The sequence below is a fragment of the Merops nubicus genome, unplaced genomic scaffold, assembly GCF_000691845.1.
Source record: "Merops nubicus isolate BGI_N331 unplaced genomic scaffold, ASM69184v1 scaffold5980, whole genome shotgun sequence".
In the NCBI taxonomy this organism is placed as follows: Eukaryota; Metazoa; Chordata; class Aves; order Coraciiformes; family Meropidae; genus Merops; species Merops nubicus.
Genome location: NW_008580761.1, coordinates 21,394 through 43,290, shown reverse-complemented (window position 1 = coordinate 43,290; position 21,897 = coordinate 21,394). Strand labels below are relative to the sequence as shown.

The 21,897-nt window shown below is 38.4% G+C and overlaps 1 protein-coding gene across 1 annotated transcript in view; it reads right to left on the bottom strand.

Annotated features, from left to right (window-relative positions):
- Positions 1–1,248: 1,248 nt before the first annotated feature.
- WDR19 (WD repeat domain 19) overlaps positions 1,249–21,897 on the bottom strand; it is a 39,429-nt gene continuing 18,780 nt past the window's right edge. Inside the window, exons 19-33 of the mRNA XM_008937685.1 lie at positions 21,342–21,482; positions 21,156–21,238; positions 19,570–19,653; positions 18,361–18,507; positions 17,785–17,909; positions 15,400–15,512; positions 14,496–14,564; positions 12,319–12,396; positions 7,665–7,761; positions 6,318–6,442; positions 5,597–5,678; positions 4,828–4,978; positions 3,513–3,636; positions 2,112–2,188; positions 1,249–1,363 (exon numbers count right to left, since the gene is read on the bottom strand). Of these exons, the coding sequence (XP_008935933.1) occupies positions 1,249–1,363; positions 2,112–2,188; positions 3,513–3,636; positions 4,828–4,978; positions 5,597–5,678; positions 6,318–6,442; positions 7,665–7,761; positions 12,319–12,396; positions 14,496–14,564; positions 15,400–15,512; positions 17,785–17,909; positions 18,361–18,507; positions 19,570–19,653; positions 21,156–21,238; positions 21,342–21,482 (1,611 nt within the window). The remainder of the gene's footprint in view (positions 1,364–2,111; positions 2,189–3,512; positions 3,637–4,827; positions 4,979–5,596; positions 5,679–6,317; positions 6,443–7,664; positions 7,762–12,318; positions 12,397–14,495; positions 14,565–15,399; positions 15,513–17,784; positions 17,910–18,360; positions 18,508–19,569; positions 19,654–21,155; positions 21,239–21,341; positions 21,483–21,897) is intronic.

Below are 21,897 nucleotides of genomic sequence, written 5' to 3'. Positions count from 1 at the left end.
CATGATGCAAAAAACCTAAACTGAGTATTTGTACATTATAGAAATTAAGCAGTATATAAAATTAAAATAAAAGGTTTCACAGGAGTCTTTTAAATTTTTCATTAAGTTCATGGAGTGTTCTGTTTCCTTTCTTCTGGCTTTCCTTCATATACAGGATATAGTGTTATTCTTTTCTTAAAACATCCCTTTTCAGTTCGGGACCCAGAAGAGCAGTGAGGGGAGCCTGGACTTCTATGAGTTTTATCTTCAATCAAAACCAGAAAGAAATACTTAGAGTAAGAAATTTTTAATGGAAAAGTCATAAAAGTTCAGAACTGGTGTTGAGAAAGAGCACAGTAGTGTTTATTTTTTTTTTTGTTGTTGGCACTTGCATAACACAGACCATCCCTTGGCTTTGTTGCTGGTGTTGATAAAATACACATCTTGCTTGGTAAGGAGAGTTATCAGCCAGTTCTATTACTGCATTAAATCAAATAGAAGTGGTGTTGTTGTTATGGAATTGTAGTGGGGAAAAGATGTGTAATGTAGTGATAGAGCTTTCCTTACTGCTTGCCAGACAACACATGCAGGTCTGAAAATAAGCAGAGGTGGTCAGTCGTATCCCAGGATATCAGGACTGATAGCAAACTACAAGGTTTTCTCAGAAGGGAAAAAAAAAAATCCAAAAGGTTTTGTAGTATATGTAGAGTATCACTAGGGCATTACTTTGATCTACAGCTGTTTGCCTTCAAAATGTCAGTGGGCATAAGAAATTTTGACTCCTTTTCAGTTACCTGTCCTTTAACAAAACTGAAGTCCTGGATCTAAGTGTGTGGTACAGAGCAAGCAGTGATCTCATTCTCTGGAGTGTTCCAAGCCAAGATTATGCTGCTGTTCTCCTGTGATATATTCTTATTTTCTATTAAAGATCATGTAATCTGTGTTTTAGATCTGCTCCTTCCAGTTAGCTCTCACACTTGTTGCCAGATATGTAGAAGGATTTGATGATGCTGAGGTCTTCAAACTATTCTGTGCTACTGAAGCACAACTGGTGTTCATGACCAACCATGTTCCAGATGATAACACAATCATAAAGGTAAACTGGTTTAAATCATTCCAGTTGTGAGGCTTCAACAGCAAGGTTACTTGCAGAAGCAGAACCTACTGGTGTTTGCATGCCTGAGGGCACACAGACAATACTGCTGTTACCTGAGGCATAGACACAGCCTGTAAGTTAGATTTCTGAATGCTGCATTTCCTTACCTGAATTTATTGGTCAACATCTTCTGGTTTGAGGTACTGTGTGCAATCGTTTATTTTCTCAAGATGAACAATGTCAATTCTTCCAGCACACATTGGGCATTTGTTGTCAGTCTGTAACATGCTGTTTTAAAAGGAAGGTGACTGGTCAAATGGTAATTGTAACATTTTTTTAAAGGAACAGGTGTCCCTGAGGCAGAAAGCACAGATCAGAAATTTGCTTTAAAGCTATGAAGTAGATACGGGCCAGAACAGCTGCTTCTGTCTAGGTGGAGCAAAGGTTGATTGGTTTGTTTTTTAACACTTGAGAGACTAACATCAAAACAGGAAGGCTGAGGCTGTTTGCATGGGCATGAGGAAAACTTGGGAGTTCAAACACATATGAAGGAGCTCAGGCTAGAACATGGAGTTTCTGCAGCTTCAGTTGCTGACATGAGAACAGAGCTATCTAATCCTGTTCTCACACAGGGGAGCACTGGGGACAAGCGATGATTGCTGCCTGAGTCTGCAGCAATTGGTACTGGGTATTTTGTTTTGGTGACTGCTACTGTGCCAGGGTTCTCCCCTGTCCCTGTATCACATCCTCTTCCTGGAGGAGCTGAGAACTTCTAGAAGCCTCCAGTCCATGCTCATTAACTGTTCCTGTTGTAGTTGGAGCCCTCCCTCTCCAACAGTCTGTTCTTTATTGTAGGTGCTGATCGACTTTGAAGCTATTTTAGATGAAACTCCCAGGCAAGGGGGGGTTCCTCTTCCACTCCACCCCAGCTGTTACATGTTATTAGTACCAAATGAAAGGGTTTGCTGCTAAAATAGCAAGAAGCATTGGAATCCTGCAATAGGGAAAAAAAAAAAAAAAAAAAATCCCAACTTACTTCTTGAATTCTGAGTAGAGGGCAGGGAAGTCGCAGTGTGGGCAGTTTGTCCAGTCATCACGTACCATGTGCCGGCCCTGCAGGCAACAGCCACAAGTAATGAGATGGCAGCTGCTGTCCCAGTACACTGGGCAGCCAGTTCTGTACCTGTCACTAGGAAGAGTCTCAGCAAGTGTGTTCTAAAGAGCTGGAGGCCTTAAAACCCCCAAACCAAAATAGTGTTTCTGTAGTTTATTGTAAATTTTATAACTAGAAAAACAAGCTCTTAGTGGGATGCATTATTCCTCTTAAAAAAAAAAAAAAAGTATTAAATTACAACTTTGTTTGGCAATTCTAGACTGTTGCCTGTAGCTCTGTCTAGAGATGTATGTAAATTCACTTGGATTTTTGCTGTTGCATATGATGTTCAGATGTCCCCAGAGCCACATCTCGTGAACCCAAGAGGTTGTATTCACCTCTTGTCAGTTCTGTGAGCACAGTCGCTGCCTGGCACTCACCTCTTTAAACAGAACTGACTCTTCTGGTTTGGTATGCTTAACTCATTTTGGTTTTGATAAAAAGAATTTGTATATACCTTCTCAATGCTATAAAACTGCAACAGCACCTTGAACTAGATGGAGATTTATGTTGTAATACAATATGCAACAGTGGGCTGCTTTGGCACTCATTCCTAATGATGTTGCCAGTACCTGTGATGCAGATAAACTGTAACCAAGACAGCCTAAATGATGTGAAATCTACAGGAATACATACATCGTGTTTGGCTCAAAAAGCTGTGTTTAAAAGCCTTGAGTTTTGTTTTCATTAAGTTAATAACACTTCTAACATAAACCAGTCATTTTACTCTGCTAAACCAACAGAGTGAAAAAACAGATAATTGCTATTAATGATCTTTTTGTAAGACCTGATTCTTTAATTTTTAATAAAGAATAACCACCATTTTATTCCTGCTTAATTAAATTTTGATTTTTCTGTAATGCTAGTGTGACAAATCACTTGAACCTAGTAAAGTGTAAGTTATACCGTAGCTAACCTCAGTATAAAGATTTTGTACTGATGCTAACAGGAGGCTGCATGGCTCTTCCACGGGGAAGCACACCCCATCCACACCTTTTTACTACACTCTAAAGTAGCCTGAAACAAAAATGTCAATACTTCCCATTTCTTGTAAGGATTGGCAATGTGAGAAATGCTGAGGTCATTGCCTAGCATGCTATGATAAAAGACAAGAAGAATGGTTTTTACTGTTTGATAACAGCTTGGAAAAACCCCAAACCAACCCACAAAACCATCTAGCTTAAATCTGCTGGCAAGCCAAAGATGTTCAGATGAACTAATTTTTAGAAGGAAGAAAAAGCTTTGCTTCATCCTGAGGCTGCAGGAAGCAGGGCAGGCACTCACGGTTGCAATGCAGTACGGGAGGTTGTTTTTACAGCCGGGACACAGAAGTTCGCACTCTGGGAGCTGGAATGCACAGTAGGGACAGGCTGTTGTTGGCTCCTCTGCCTCTGTTGTGTCTGGACGTCTAGAAGTAAAATACAAATGTGAACAAAAACCTCCAGTGCTTTGAACTTGAACAGATGTTTACAATGCTTTTGACACTTGGCAAAAGGTTTTTCCTTTGAGTTATTTGCACAGCTTCTAGTTGCTATTTTATATTCTTACTAGGTTAGGTAAGTCCTCTTAACCACTACTTAAGCTTCATCACAATTATGTAGACTCAGAAATAGGTCATTCTCCCTGTGATGTGAAACAACACAATCTTTTTAAAGCTATAACATCAGTAATACCTTGAACGCTTCCAAAACTCACAATGTACATGTATATAACATAAAACTATGGCTTCTCTATTTCAGTGTTTTTCTGTAGCAGGAGCAACCACAAAGAACTGAAGTAACAAGACATAAAACTGACCCTGGCAGGACTATACAGCTTCTAACTGCCTTTCACAGGCTTGTTTTCATCCAAGTGTCTGTCAGAATGACAGTTCTGAACCAGATGTCACAGTACCTGGGTTGGGGGCAGGGGTAGAACTTTTATCCGGTTTCATTTGTGATCTCAACATTTAATCTTCTATGGAACATTTAGAGATGAAGAGCTTAGATTAAATTTTAGCATGTTTTCCAATTAAGAGGATACATCCTTTCCAGTGTTTTGCCTAGTGATCGTGGAGCTAATAAGATGACTTCCTCAGTTACTTTGATACTTTGTAGGAAGCCTAATCTTTCATTTTACTATCCTGGGCACGCATCTTTCCCTTGCAATGGCCTGCTCCTTTCTCTCCACCTAGGAAATCTGAGGTACAGATAAACATGATAGATAAAGAATGAGTCAATGTAGCTTTTAGATTAATGCTAGAAGCTTACTAGAATGTTCTAGAAATATTAACAAGCAGGTACTAGGGAGGAACTTCACAAGATTTTTTTTTTTTTTAAAGTGTTTAAAAGATACTAAACAGAGTTTTCACGGTGCACATCTGTGGTAACCTACTGCTGTTCTGCATGCTCATAAAAATACAAGTGAAAACCGTGTGATACCACGGCTTGCGTATAATGGTCAGACTGATGAAGGGAAAACCCTTCTCAGCCTTCCAAATTTGAGACAGTGAAATAATATGAAAACAGGATAAAGCCCATGGGCTTTCTGAGTGAAAATAACATTACCGATGAAGCCTTGATACTGTGTACGTTTGAAAATACAGATAAACACTGCTCACCTGACCATTGCCTCAATTTTCTTTTTGTATTTGAGATCTATTTTATTACGATACTCGGGTCTCATCAACATCGCAGCAAAATTGAAGGCTGAGTTCTTCAGCCCTGCTCTGTGACACTCGATCACAGCTGAAGTCAAAATTGGCACAATGTCTGTAAGAAAATGAAACAATGATGTCAAATATTTATTTACCAATATTAATGTTGAAAGCCTTTGAGGCAATACAGCTAGAAAGGCAGTGATGGAACATGACAGCATTCTTCTTCCTCTTCACAGAGCACAGTGATACAAGTTGTGCCACCCCCGTAACTGTATCTAAGGAGGTCATGGTTCCACCTCTCGCTGCATCCACTCCTGAAGCTCAACATGGCAGGAGGAATATTTTGATTATATTAATTTCTTCCAGATCTGGTCTGCAACACTGCAAGCCTACATCTTAGTCTAACATTTTCCAAGTATCCAAAAAGTATTTTGAAAACAAGATTGATTAAAATTAAGTGATAAAGTCACAGAATCAACCAGTTCATTACATATGATCCTGAGACACTGTGTGTGGTTCCAGCAGCTCTGTGCTGCAGCTGCAGTGGGTGAGGACCCCGTCCTGGAGGCCATATATCAGAGCTGTGCTGTGGAGGGCAGCAGAGCATGGGGTGTATTTACAGGTCGCCACGTGCCCCGTAGGACCACAGCTGGAGAACGTGCTTGTCCTGCAGTGATTAGGGCACGGTCCCGTGGAGCACAGCGTGCTCCTCTGTGCTGCCAGCACTTACGTGTGGGGAACTTGCTGATGTTGTTGGCTACACGTATCAGCATACGTGCTCCCTTCAAGTGATCGCCACGTCTCACGTATATCTGGAAGACGACAAACATCAAATTAACTGCAGCCTGCAGAGAGCAATTCCTGCAGCCTGCTGATGGTGCTCGTCCTTCTGGGAGCTGCGCGCCCACGGCTCTGTCACAAAAGTGAGCAGAAGTGAATGGTGCACTGCAGAAGGGACCAGAGGCTCTACGGCAGCACTTTCTCAGGACAGTCTGAGCCTTCAGCCCACTATTTGCCTCCTCCTGCCACGCTGCAGGCAGACAGGGAGGGCACAAGCTGGCTGTAGGCTGACTGGACACCCTGATGGGCCATGAGTTAACTGTTAGGAATCTTTTCAGCCCCTCTCCTTCATTTCATTTACAGAAAAGCAGCAGTCTGCTTATGAATAATAACAGTACTATAGCAGCATACCATATTTATAAGCATGAATACAAAAGGAATACAGGAATCCAGAATTAGGCTTTTAATTATTTGGTATTTAAAACAGAATATGCTAATCAAAGAGGCAGAAAAAAACAGAAGGTATGGACTGTCGTTGTTAGCATGCACTTGGATTCTCTGATACAACTTACAGGACTAAATAATTCATTTATACAGAGCATCCATATGTACAGTTCAATAAATCAGAGACTGTGCAATTTGTGCAGAAATTGAGTTTCTCAATTCATTACCTTCACTAAAATGTAGCTGTGTAGAATCATAAGGTTTGTAGCCATCTCAGAAGGAATTTTAATTTTCTGGGTCTTTAACGCTGAATACATACTGAAAAGAATATCATGTGCACTTTGGTAGTTTCCTTAAAAACAAACAACAACTGAATAGTAAATTTAATTTTTCATAACAATTTCTTTAATAATGACATATGGAAGCTGAACAGGAAGTTATGTTGATTCTTATAGCAAAACCTTTCCATGACAATTTCTTTGGGAAGTCATAAGCAGTTGCTTGTCACAGTATCCAGAACAGTATCAGCCAAGGAGTTCAATAAGGAAAAAAAAAAAACAAAACCAACATTGGAAAAGTAATCTAAACAGTAGCAAAATACAGATGTAGATGACAATTTCATGTAAAGAAAATTCTAAAACTGAAGACGCTGTACCAAATACATTGCTTCCACAATAAAGAGGAGAAAAGGTATTTTCAGAGCATTTACGGATGTTGCCTCTTCTTCAGTGCCAGATATTCAAAAGCTGTTGTTTAAATATTAATTTAACATACTCTTAGTTTATAATTTGCTTTGGCAACTCCTTTCAGATAATAAAAGCCAAAATCTTTCAGATAATTAAAATTTGAATGTTAATTCACTAGATTATACTACTTCAAGGTTACTGTCAATGATTGTCCAGAAACCACAGGATTTCATTAAATTATCAGCATAGCTGAAAACAAACAGTGCTTAGTGTGGTTAGTCCATTCTTAGCTAGTTGTTTGGTTTTGCTTTGCTTTTTTTTTTTTTTTTTTTTTTTTTGTTGGGGTTCTTTCATTATTAGAGTATAAGGAAGTCAAAGTCTGCACCTGGAGGCATTTAAAGGAAATTTCAGATTCAGTTATTTCAGCAAACTTTCCTCTCTCTCTCTCTATTTCTCTACCAGCAAACATTTTTACTCTATACAGCAATTTGCCCTGTGTCTCCTGTGCACATGTCCCATGGAAAGAAACCATGTGCAAAGACTAAAGGGTCGGTATCCAAGTCAGAAACCGCATGTTCAAACTGCAGCCCTAAGGTCTGTGACATACTGAAAAGTGAAGTTAGAGGAAATCTTTATCACTACGTTTACTTGAATGTATTAAGGCATGCAGGTATTTCCCACAATTTTCTTTTTTCCAATATTTGACACTACATCCTTGCAGTGCTTGGGGTACCATTATTTACGTAGGATTATACTTAGAAAAGACATCTATCTATCTGTTCTTTTCATTATATTCAATTTTAATTTGGAATTTGAAGTATTTGTGAAAAGGTTGGAGCTCATACCTATGTGTTAGAGATGCTGTCCTATCAGCAAAAACAGACTTACCTGAACACTGCTCCTCCCTGGAAATTATTATAGCAGTTTTGGAAGCGTCGCTGTATTGCTTTAGTGCCATGTATAAGCGGAACACGTACTTGGCATCCTTAATTAAATCATACAAAAGTAATTAATTCTAACTGAATAGACAGTGCTGTATTCCCTTTCTTTACTTGCCCATCCCCACCACCACGTTCTTCAAAGACAGTGGCCAAGCTGGCTTGTTTCACAGCGAGCTCTTTGTATGGCCACGCTTCGGCTACGCTACGTTCCCCGGCAAGCTTCGGCCACCAGCACGGTGGGACAGCAGCCCGCCAGGGCCCTGCCCGAGCCGTGCCACCCCACTGCCAGCCCTCTCCACAACCACGCAGAAACCTGCAGGCCGTGAGGCACCTACAGGAGGAAACCCAGCAGCTTCACACCTCTAGGCATTTCTGGTGTCAGCAAAAAGCCAAAGGACTCCTTTTAGAAGTCGGAGCCTCGCTGGAAAAGTTTAAATTGTGTTACGGATCTAGATGCAAACTGTCTGGTGTGGGTAGGGATGACAAAACCTGGCCATATTAAAGAGGGTGTTATTGTGGGATTAGATTGCAGGCATCCACGACATCTAAAAAATTGAAAATCAAGGGGACAATCAGCTAACAAAATGCATAAAATTAATAATTTGCTCTAATATGTACATTGATATATTGCACGACTCAAGAATGGCTGATGTAGCAAAGTGTCCAACCAAGACCTGGCAATCCAACAGCAGGGAAATTAGTGAAGTAACTTAAAAACAAAAGTTAAGAAACCCCAAGATGGCAGTATTGAAGAAAACATGAAATTTTTTTTTTTTTTTGTAAAATGTACCCAAATTTCTAACAGATCAGTAAAGCAAAAAAAAAGAACAAGAGAAAAGAGAATTATTGTTCCATAAGGATTTTGAGGTCCTAAAAATACTCCTAAAAATACAGCTAAAATACAAAATAACATGACCTTGCTTATGATGAAAAGGTATTAAGTGGGGAAAAAAAACCCCTGGGCTTGTGTCACTATTTTATACTTTTAGCAGTTGATTTCTAAAATTGGATCAATAAAAAGTTAACTCTGTACACAATAATCTCTTAACCAGTAAATCAAGATTAAATTAAGCTGAAATGTTGTATATAAAGGTATAGTTTAAACTGAAAATATACAAATTAGAAAAATAAAAACATACTGGTAGTGTTGTAGACAGCTTAGTAAAAAACAAATCAATTAATTCTGCAATATTAGTAAACCCAAACACTTGCTTACAATGCGTACTGTATGTTAAAATGGTGAAAAAAATTATCTAAAAAGAATTGTGTTAATCAATTCTGTGCTGTTCTCCAGAACACTGTGTGAGTTTTTTAAGTCATAAACACACAGCAAATAAAAAAGCAGAAATCCAAAGCGACAGAAATGTGAAAGATGTAAAGACTTTCTGTATAAAGCAGATGACTGTAAAAATTAACTCCCTACTTGAGAGGCAGGAAAACAAGTGATGAAAAATCATAGAAATAAAAGCAAGAGAAAAAGACTAGCACGCAGAAAGAAAAAAGGCAAGTCAAATTCTTCAACTCATAATATAAGAAAAAACATTAAATGACCAAAAGTAATTATTTTTAAACTAATCATGAAGCAGAATTTTAAAGTGACAGATGATTAAAATGTCAAATATCATAAAAAACATAATTTAACAATAATGAAATTGCTTCCTGGATAATAAAGCAACCACAACTTATATTAGCAGATATTATTATCCTCTGTAAACAGCCCTAAAAAGGAAAATTACTATTTCCCTAGCAAAAATTATTATGAATGGCAGGTTATGATGTAATTCCTCCCAACTTCTGACACTTCCTAATGACCACAGATGGTCGTTCACTGATGGCAGCAGAAAGCTGCACTTCTTCCCTATCCAGGCTACTTCTCCCTTTTCTCCTGTTGCAGCAGAAGGATGCTGTTCCAGCATGAACCAGTGGGCTTCTATGGTATTTGCCATGCCCCAAATTATATTTTATTTAAATAATATATTTAAATGACTTACATGGCAGCCATAGGTAGAAAAAGAAAAAAAATATAAAAGTAAAAGGCATTTAAGGAAAATTAGTCTCATGTATTACTTTCATATTCTTACTTTTAAAGTCAGCCATTGTAAAAGCAAAAAAATGAAGGAAGGAATTTCCAGTTGATCACACATTTCCTGAGGTCTTTGTGAAAATTTATTATTGCTGTCTAACTGATCTTAGTATTAGATAGCCCTGATATGAATTTAGTTTTGCTTCTTAAAACAGAAGTACCTAGAAAATACACACACATAAAGCAGTAGAACCTTGCTAGTTAATGCTTCCTGAAAAATTCCAAAAGAACTCACATGAGAAATTAAGACTCTTTACAGATTACAGGAATGTAATAGTTGGCATAACGCATTTAAGAAAGAGTTTATAATTAGTCAGCAAAAGTAGTTATCAAAATTATGGTAAGCATAATAATTTTGGTAATATGGTGCTACATATGATAATATGAATATTTTAATAATGTCACATAATTGTTGGGTGCTAACGAATTCAAGCAGTCAGGCTGCTGGGAGGGATGATCTGATCTGGAGGTCAGTGCTTGAAAGGTTTAGCAAGTTTCTGCTGCATCGCTACTTTAAGGTCACTCTTACTTTCAGCTTGACAAAAGTACCACCACATACAAGCTGCTATTCTCTAAAAACAACCCCACTTGCTTAATAATTTCAAAACCACTGTCTCCATAGCATAATAATGATAAAGATTAATAGGGTTTTAAGTAGCTTTTAAAAACAAATATGTATGATTTGATAAAGTAAAATTTTGTTACTCACTGAGAGAGACTATGACAGATTGGATTAAAGCATTCAGAAGAACAAAAGAGAACTTTTAAACAAGGAAAAGAAAGCTCCATATTGAAATTCAAAACAATGTTAAATACTATTATGACAGTCACAAAATTCCTGAGTGTTCTCTAAAATCTTCAGAGCCTCTTCACTATGGAGACCACAATGTAGCTTGCTTTCCTTAATCTAGTCCTATGCACTTCTTTCAACCAGATGGCTCAGCTGCTGCTCTGGAAAAAGAGACTGGATGCTGCAGTTTCTGTTCACCCAGCGACCACCATAAATATGAAATTACTTCTGCTTACACTGATGCTGCCCAGATTTTTCATCTAATGCCTCCAACAGCTTCATTCTCTTCTGGTCTCTTGCAGTTGAAGTTAGTTTGTTTCACTATCCTTTGCTTCTCTCATAATTTTATTAATGTTCATATTTTACATGACAGATAAATAGTAAGAGGTGAATAATAAAGAGATAGAGGGTGGTTTGTTTTGGTTAGGGTTTTTTTATTTTATAAAAGCAAAATTGGCTTGGCCAACAACTGCCCAGTCTCTAGAAGTCTAAAATACCAAACTCTTAATCTCTAGGCAACATACAAAGAGGAAAGAAACAAAATTTCTAATCTCCCAACAGCATCATAAATTACAGCTTCAATATTAGGCCTTAAATAAACTTACTGCACCAAGACTATGTCATTGCCATTGTTACCAAAGCTTATTCCCTTCAGTATGGCACAACTTCTTCCACATGTATCATTTTGCATCTGACTGTATCTACTGTGAGTTTGTTTGAGACCTTAAATTCCTTGACTAAGGAATTAATTGCAGACTGCAATGTCTGTGCTCAAGGTCTGGCTTCCACAGTAGAAAAACGTGGGTGCAGTAACGTTCAAGAGCTCATGTTCAAGCTCTGCTGTAAGAGGCAGTAAAACCTGAAGTGGCTCAGCCACTTCATCCCATGAAATCATCCCAATTATGTTTGAAAGTACCGTATCAAAGCCAAAAATTGATTGTGAAACCTGCTTTCCCACAGCTGAAGTCAGAAAAACCAGACAGTCCATCAACAGTTACTTTGCAAAAGAGCTGTTTGTTATCTGAACCTCAAATCCTGCTGTCCTGATGCGCAACATCGTATTTACAGTGGACATTTTTAATCTGTCCTGGGAAAAAAAGAAGTCATACCAATGGAATATGGTCAAAATCTACTTCTTGTGTTGTATATATAGCACAGATCTAATCTATGCTCTGCTTAGTTTGTGAATGATCCCCTTTTATTTCCAAACCTATGGCATTGGCAACTAATGCACAAAAATCTGTCAGCAGGTATCTTCCAACTCTGAAACACATATACATGGGGAAGACAAAGACAAAGTAGTCTACCAATCTGCCAAAAGCCTTTTTTTACACTCTAGGAATGGTTTTCCTTTTAACCAAGGAGCAGGAAACTCAGAAGAAAGGGTAAAGGTCCTTTACAACATTAAAAGAAGCCTCATAGCACGGAGCACCTCTTATCACACAAACAGTATAAGAGAAAAAAATTTAATCCAAAGAAGATTTTCTATGACAATGATGAGTGAAAACATAAAAATCAGCATCCACAAAGATTTTATTCTCCTATTGTTAATCACACTTTCACATCAGGAAGACTGGATGACTCTCAAAGTGATCAGGTAAGTCTTGCTTCTTAATTAAAGCAAGCTAAAACACAACCAGTGTCTACCAAAAATTTTAGGCCAAAATAAGCTCTAAAGATCTTGTAGCACAGCAACATAACAGAATAGTAGTGATAAAAATACAGTACCTTGGGCATGCCATCACTTGCTCCCATAAGATAGCCTATCAGCTGATTTGTTAGGGCTTCATCTTTTGCCCGTTCCACCTATTACAAACAGAACAGATTATGATACGAAAGAGAAAGGAAAAATACTTAACCATATGGAGGCTTTCCATAAAAACACTGAAACTAGATAGATTTAAAACATTATTTTTTTAGTCTTACAAGCCCTGCCAACAGCTCTGTGAGATGGAAAGCACCAAAAATGGCTGTGCTAGCACTAAGCAGAGTCAAATCCACTGTTTAGAAGGCTGAAAACCCTAGTGATATCTAACAAGGTTTTCAAAGTTCTGGTTTCTTCAAGGGAACAGAGGCAGTATGAGCATGATTTGGGTGACAGAAAGTGAAAGTCACAGTGAATGTTCAGATGGAAGCTGGCAATGGGCCTGTTCAGACAGGTTTCCAGCATATATGGTCTAGAAGGGACTCTCGAGAAACAGCAGGTTCACACATACTGAGGTGCAGCATGAGCTGGAGATCTGATGACTACAGAATTTTGGAGAGCATGAGTGAAATAACTAAGCAAAGATCACTTCATCCCAAAATATTTTTTTTTTTCGGGGGGGGGGCCGGGGATGGGAAAGAGATCTTTAGATATAACAAGAATGAAAAACTAAAGGTGTTAGTAAGACTGATGCTGCAGCTGTCTCACAGTGGAAGCCAAGAGCAGTGAGTAGTGGACACTGTGTGCCTTGACTTCAGAAAGGCTTCTGACATTGTCTCCCATAACATCCTCACAGAGAAGCTGGTGAAGTGTGGGCTGGATGAGCAGACAGTGAGGTGGACTGAAAACATGCTCAGCAGTCAGGTCTAGAGGATTGTGATCAATAATACAAAGTCTAGTTGAAGGCCAGTAACTATCAATGTACCCCAGGGGTCAATACTGGGTTCAGTCTGATCTGGATGATGGGGCAGAATGTACCACTAGCAAGTTTGCTGATGATACAAACTGGGTAGAGTGGCTGATACACCAGAGGGTTGTGCTGCCATCTGAAGGGTCCTTGACACGCTGCAGAAATAGGCTGACAGGAACCTCATTAAGCTCAACAAATGAAAGTGCAAAATCCAGCACCTGGAGAGGAACAACCTCATGTGCTAGTAGGAGCTGGGGTCCACCCAGTTGGAAAGCAGCTTAGCTTTGCAGAAAAGCATCTGGAGGCTGTTCTTAAGTTCAGCATGAGCCACCAACTTGCCCTTGCAGCGAAGAATGTTAATGGTATCCTGGGCTGCATTAGGAGAAGTGTTGACTGTAAGTCAAGGCAGGTGATCATTCCCCTCTATCCCACATAAGGCTACACCTGGAGTGTCCAGTTCTGGGCTCCTCAGAAAAAGAGAGAGAAGGACATACTGGAGAGAGTTTAGCAGAGGGCCAGGAAAATTATGTAGGGTCTTGAGCATCTCTCATGAGGAATGGCTGAAAGAGGTGAGCCTGTTGAGGTTGAAGAAGAGAAGGTTCAAGGGAGGATCCTGTCAATTACATAAATACTTGAAGTGGGAGATGCAAAGAGGAAGGAGGCAGGCTGGGGGCCCATGGCAGGACCAGAGGTAATAGGCACCAGCTGAAACACAGGAGCCATCTCAACATCATGGAACTTTTTCACTGAGGGTGACCAAGCACCAGCACAGCTTGCCCAGGAGGGCTGTGGAATCTCCCAGCTTGGAGATATTCAAAAGCTGCCCAGATCTGATCCTGGGCAACTGGCTCTAGGCAGACCTGCTTGAGCAGGGGGCTTGGATCAAGTGACCTCCAGAGGTTTCTTCCAATCTCACCCATTCTATAATTCTGTGACACAGAGTGAGAATGGAGGCATATTGACCTCTCTAACCATAGTGTGCAGACTGGAAAAATCAGTGAAACTGAAAAATCATATATGGATATTGCTAAATAAAAGGAAATTCTAAACTTGGGTGTCTCTGAGGCAAAAACACAAAAATCTGAATGAATTCATAAACCCTCCTTTGAAGACTGAAAACACATTTGCTCTGGTGTCAGTATTAACTTATTCTACTTTTTTAATGTTCAGGTATCACCTTCATTGATACAGTTGTCCAAAAACACACTCTGATGCTATGAAAATGTCACAAAACTGAATGTAAGCCTCTTGAAAAGGTGAAGAATTTTTTGTTTTATCAAAGTTACTTACTGTTTGAATTGCCATTTCTAAAGCCAAGTCATCTTCTGTGCTTGGACTTTTCATAAAGTGCTTTAATGCCTAAAGCAATACAGAAGAAAAGTTAAAACTGAGATGTATGAAATTACCATTTTCCTAAATTTTTATCGAGTTATTTCTCTCTGCATTTTGACAGACACTGAAAGCTTATCTTGACTGTATTTTATCACATATATTACAGAGGTAGCAGCTGTTCTTACAGATATTCTGCAATTGAGTCTTTGCCAAATTCTGGTGTATACCTTCATCTAACTGTGAAAGATGTTCACAGCAATATGGTGAGAATAAATTGATGGGCACTGGACTCCCCATATGCCCAAGTTGAAGCAGTAGTCACCTACAATGGTTGTAACTTGCAAAAATCAGTAATATCTTTTTGGTATTTCTTCAGTACACAAACGACAAACATTTAATAAGCATCAATTCGCTGATGATCAAAAGAAGTGTGTCAGTTGACATACTTCAATTAACATATGTCCTTTTTTTAAAAAAATGCCTTATGTTAGGGCATGCTACAGTATTAAATTAATTAGTCAGCAACCAAGTTGTCATTGGTCAAGCTAATAAAATATAAATAAACTCTAATTTTGCGTCTAGAACGCTAGAACACTTAGAGATTCACTGAGAACATTGTGTCATTGATCCCTTTGGGCCCTCCACTGCTATGAAAAAGTTAGGTGTGTGGCAGTGTAATTCACAGAGTACAGTGTAGATAATTGTAAACATAAATCGTTTACTTAGGTTTTTTACACTTTTAAAAAATAGCAATATGTCATCAGCGAAAGTCTACTGTGAACTTCCCTGATTTTGATGGACTGTATTTTGTTCAGTCTCTATGAATGTTGAACTATTACAGTTTTAGCCTTTAAGTACTGACCCGTCCATATTGACCACACAGCAAGAAAAATTTTCCCGCCTGAAAATGTTTCTTTTCTCCTTCAAAATATAGGGCGATGCTCTGATAATCTTCATTGGTAGCGCTTTCAGAACCTGTAACAGATAGACACCAATGATAGCAGAGTATTCTTGTCAAATAAGATAAAGACCATACAGAAGGAACAAATTCCTATTCTACTTTTTATTTTTCTACTGACATTCGAAGAAAACTAAAGCCAGCTACACTCACATTATGTCTTATACATTTTTTTCCCATTTCATCAAACTAAAAACCAGACATTAGGAGCTAATAATGCAGGGAAATAATTGTTTCTGTAGGTTTTATACCATAATGGGATTTCTGTTTTTTTAAACAGACATAATAAAATAGCATAACTATGACCTACTAATGAATTTTCCCATTATGTCTTGGCAACAATAAAGCAGAGCAAGTTATTATGAGATTATCACCCGACTTATTTTCACAGTTTAAGAATATGTGAATTATTATATATGAAGTTTGCAGATGACACCAAACTGGGAGGAGTGGCTGACACGCCAAAAGGCTGTGCAGCTATCCAGAGGGACCTGGACAGGCTGGAGAGCTGGGCAGGGAGAAATTGCATGAAATTCAATAAAGGCAAGTGTAAAGTCCTGTATCTGTGGAGGAACAATCCCATGCATCAGTACAGGCTGGGGGCTGATCTCTTGGAGAGCAGTTCTGGAGAAAAGAACCTGGGACTCCCAGTTGATAGCAGGATGACCATGAGCCAGCAGTGTGCTCTTGCAGCCAAGAAGGCCAACGGCATCCTGAGGTGCATTAAGAGGTACGTGGCCAACAGGTCAAGGGAAGTTATTCTCCCCCTCTACTCTGCCCTGGTGAGGCCCCACCTGGAACACTGTGTGCAGTTCTGGGCTCCTCAGTTCAAGAAAGACAAAGAACTTTTGGAGAGGGTCCAGTGCAGGGCTACTAAGATGATCCAGGGCCTGGAACACCTGACATGTGAGGAAAGGCTCAGGGAGCTGGGGATGTTTAGCTGGGAGAAGAGGAGGCTAAGGGGGGACCTTATTAATGCTTTAGATATTTATAAAGGTGGGTGTCAGGAAGATGGGGCCAGGCTCTTCTTAGTGGTGTCTGGTGACAGAACTAGGGGCAATGGTCACAAACTCGTGAACAAGAGGCGCAACCTGAAGATAAGGAAGAACTTCTTCCTGATGAGATTAACAGAGCACTGGAATGGGCTGCCCAGGGATGTGGTGGAGTCGCCATCGGTGGAGACTTTCAAGGCCCACCTGGACATGTTCCTGGGCGATGCACTCTAGGAGGTCCTGCCCTGGCAAGGGGGTTGGACTAGATGATCTTTCGAGGTCCCTTCCAACCCCTAACATTCTATGAATCTGTATCGCGCAGAGCAAGACTGTTAGGACCAATGTAACCATGTGGTAGCAGGGAATACTACTTCGTCTTGTAGCCAAGACTCCATTTCACTGTGCACATCTAAACCAAAGACAGCCACTACTTCAAAGTTAAGTTTTAAACCCTTTCTCCACCCACTCCGATTACAATTTGAGACACCCTACTTTGGAGAGGAGGGAAGAAAGAAAGCATAAGAAACAGCAGAACAACAGTGGCCACCTTGACAAGCAGCTGCAATAGTACATCAGCAGGCTAGTGTTCCCAAGTTTTTATAACCCTCATAATAAGAATACATTTTTTTTTAAAAGGAATGAAAATTATGAGATTATCTGGTAGATACGTATGTGGAACTGTTTCCACACAGAATAGTGCCTGACAGATGAAAAATAAAAAATTCATTGCAAATTCACAAGCTGGCCACTGATCAACTTGATGGTCAAAGTGAGCTTCTCAGTGAAGCCTCCTTTTTGTCTCTCACTGAGACAAGGGGAAGTCACAAAAGGCCTTAAAGGGTAAACAAGGAAAGACAAGTGACATACACATCCAAGATAAGAGCTGGAACTGTAAAAAAAGGAAAAGAGGGGGTAAAAATCAAGAACTTTTACCAGTACAATTCTCAGTTTTGGAAAAGCAGTACTACACCTATCAGAGTCAAAGAAAGGGATTCCTCAATGGACATAAGAAAATAGTCTAGACAAATGCTTTATCTCTATGGATAAACACAAAAAGCTCTAGCACAGGCAAGATCTGAAAAAACCCAGGCTGAAGACTAAGAAGGATACCTAAGCTGAAAGGAAAGCCTAGCCAGTAGGCCCGAGTTAGACACAGATTGCCTAATCTGTCCAGTGTGACTGGGAAATGGAAAAGGTTGGGAATCACTTCCCTTGTCTTACAATTTCAAATTGGTCTAAACAAATTAAAAGAACAGCAAAACATATTGCAGGCAAATTATTAACCTGGAATACTCACTGATGATATCAGCATAAATCTCCATCTTGTTGTGTTGTTGAGCTAATGTGAAAGCTTCATTATTGCACTTTGACATGACCAGGAACTGGATGGCAGACCCGTAGTCACCAAGCTGCAGAAAGAATCTAATCAGAATGAAGAAATTAATACCTCACTAATAACTGGCATAATGAATACACCAAATGTTTTAGGAATAGTATATTTTGCGGCATACAAATATGACACATTTATTTGTATGCCACAAAAAAATGAAATGATTTATTTTTTTGTAACTTGATTATTTTAAGTAACTTACTAAAACTAACAGTATAAATAATACAGCATGGCAACTTTTATTATTGTCTGTAGTTATTACTTCAGGTTAATGTAATTTTAATCATAAAGTTAAAAAAAGAAAAAAAAAAATCAGTACCTGCTCAGCTGTCCACATTTTAGAGAATGCAAAACAATAAACTGAAATATATAGTCACTGGTGGAGTACAAATAACCAGAGTCTAACATATTAGGAAGCCTCATCAAATTCCAATAGGTATGTCCTCTTTCCTCCTTTTTTTTTTTGCATAGTATGATTCTTACCTGGCCACCATCTTTGCTCCATCAAGAGACTGTGTTTCTCTCACAATATTAACGGCCATTTCAGGATTATTAAGGTGATCCAAATACAGTCGAATTACACTGTCCCATTGCTTTGCATGCTCATAAGCTATCACGGCTTCTTTGTACCTGCAAAATAAAGGTTCCACATCAGTTTTTCTAACTTTTAAATGACTCTTTACAATACGGTGTGGAAGAAACATACAGTATTTTACTTCTGCTGGGTCACTCTATGACACTTTCAATTTGCATATAATAGCCTTGTTCTGTGTTTACTATCTTTTTTTTTGTCTCTATTTCATTTTCTCTTGGGAGCATAAAAGGCAGAGACAACAGAAAAACGTCTACCACAAAACCATTTTTGACCTACTCTGCCAGGATACCTTTTGGTATATTTTAAAAGTGGTTCATCTGTTCCATCAGCAAACATTATCTGTTCCAACAGTTCCATACAAAATCACTTGGGAGCGACAGAACAGTAAAAACCAAACAGATAACTAGTTGTACAATTTTAAAAAATGAGACTTCTTTTCTGTTCTGTAAACAAGATCAAAAAATTTCTCTTTATCTTACTATGCAACTGACACAAACAGTATTTTCTAGTCTCATCAATGCAAACACTTAGCTTTGGTGCTGTTTCATATTACAAAGTATCATTATTCTGAAGCATACTTACTTACAGGTAAGGGCTAGGAGAAACTATATTCTGTGATTAAATATAACCTATTTTGGGTTCTCATTTCAGACAATTTCACATCATTCAACATTTTGCAAGTACAGCCATTAAGATGTAACAGTAATTTGGTTCTAGAATGAAAAAATTTCTTTCATGATTATTTTCCCTTGAAAATCACAGCTGAGTTGTTGTTAAAAACAAATAGTAAGTGGACTTCTGCATTGGGTGCTGTACTTTAAAACCTTCAATGATTTTTGTTAAAAAAAATTAATGCTTAGACAGAAAAACCATCAGAGACAAATCTTTGATACTAGTGAAGGTCAGATTACGTTTCAAATCTTCACAAGTTTACAAATCTTAAGTTTACATATTTCAGAATACATTTTCACAAGGCTATTTTATGTGAAATTGAAGGTTTGTCTTTTAATCTATTTTACAAAAAGAATAACATATAATAACAACAATGACAATAATAACAACATGTTTTATCAAAAATGATGAGCATTCAAACACACCTGCCATCTGCTTCTTTGGCCTTTGCATATTGTAGGTGAATCTTTGGAGATGAAACATGTGGAAGGAGTTCACCCACCTTTGCCCTAGAAAGACAAGATAATAGCTATTTAATATATCTATACAAATATATTTAATAAATATATTTGTAATTTCTCCAGTAAAACAGGTCTATTTATATCAACACTGAAAAGGAGGCTAAAAAAGATGTAACTGAACATAATGTATGAGTTTGAAGGCACTTAAGCTGCACTTTTTAAATGCAGAAATCAGAAATTATGGACTGCTTCATGAACATACAGGTTTAAAGGACAGTATCTTCTCTTTTTTAAGCTTGAGATGTGCAAACATAGAAGTGCCAGACCACCAACTTTTACATCTGGTATTCTCTAATTAATCTACAGAAGCAGCACAATACTAGAACCGTAACCTGAAAGAGTGCTGAGAAGAAAAGAGCACCAGTAGAGGTGACGTTGTGATGACTCTCCCATGATTGTGTGCCTAAGGCCATAGGTTGTGCAAAGGAATCTAGGCAATTAGAGCCAGATTCTCTGAGCAAAACCACTCATAATAGCAGTGTGGAGCAATACAAAACTCTGTCAGTCCTTCCATAAATCTAGCTTCAGGAGCTGCACACAGTGATATGATCTATAAAAAGCAGTAAACTCAGAAGTAAGCCTTTCAGAACAAAGGATATGAGAGACTGAAGAGAGGCTGACCTTGAATCTCCCCTCTCTGCCTAAGAGATAGAGCAGTCCCCAGACTGAATCTCCTTCTGCTAGAGTAAACAAAGCCTGTACTTCCCACTTCCCAAATCAAGGCTATCATTATATGCAAGTTACTCTATTTAAAGTGTTATCTTGGTTCGTTCAGATGCCACAGACACTTCTGTGATGCAAAAAAATCATCCTAAGTAAATGAACTTTAATATTCCAATCTAATTTTTAGAGCACTTGTATGAAAGAGGAGGGGTCTTTCTGATCTTTGTACCAATCAGTTCTTAGTCTTAAAAGTCAAAAAAATATAATTAGGCAAGAACTGAGCCCTTAAATCTCTCAGTAAACTGTACTGTTTCATTGGAACCTTAAGAATAATCAAATTCACTTAAAGAAAAAAATTAAAATGTATTGAACATAATGCCAGAGATTTTGACTACTCACGATGCAGACTCCACTTAAATCAGCAACTCAGAATCATTTCCAACCATCTGAATATTCAGTCTCAGCTATGTATTTTATAACTGAAGAAATCTGAAGAACTAAACAGTAACTACAAAAATAAAATCACTAAATTCAGTGCATGTGTGCATGTGCACACAAATACACAAATGATTTGAAACTGCAAGTAACTTTAAACATAACACAAAAAAAGGAAAAAAGGAAGATGATCTCATTTTTACAGTAAGACTACATTTAAAGCAGTATAAGCTTCTGAGAGAACACTGCTCTTGTTTAAGTTTGGCAGAGGAAAAAATAAAACAAATTACAAAATTAATGAAACATTTGTGCTATTCAGACAATCATTTCTTCCCAAAGAGCACCACAGCACACCCTCTGAAACGTAACACTTCCCCAAGACCTGCACTTACCAGTTTTTACACCGGATGTAAACTGATGCTGCCTTATCATAATATTGTCCCTTTTCATACAGCTGAGCAGCTTCTGAAAATTGCTACAATATTGGAAATTGTTAAAATATAATTAAGATTACAAATAACTAAATAGCATCATGAATTCACATATTCAGCCTTAGTTTTATTAACTCTCTGCAATACCTTCATACTCTCCAGAATAGCTCCACAGTCTCTTTTTAGTAGCCTGCTGGGATGTTTACTGGCCTGGTTCACCCCTCGACGGATATCTCCCATTCGAATGGACATTTGAGCCACTCCAGCAAGGCAAGCTTCATCATGTTCCTGGTAAAGGCAATTCAATGAAAAGCAGTAGCTATACATTATACATCAGAAATACCAAGTCACAAAACCCACAGTAACCAAGCACTGAAACAAACTAACAAAACATGACATGAACCTAGTTCAATCAATTTTCATCTCAAATTTCTTGCTAGCTGCAGCTGTCACCTATTTAGAAGAACACAGCCTAGTTTTCTCCTTAACCTTTGTCTTTAATTTTTACATTTTACTTACAAGATTTGTCCAGATAAGTATGCAGGAGAAAAATCTGTTTTACAGGCAGCTACATACTACTTTCCTCTTCCTCCAAAACCAACAGTAGAGAAGAAGAGAAACTACAAGGAGAATATTTCCTTTATGTTTTTTTTTAAAGGTGGCGAGGCCATTGATGTTTCATAAAGGCAAGTGGCTTGAATTC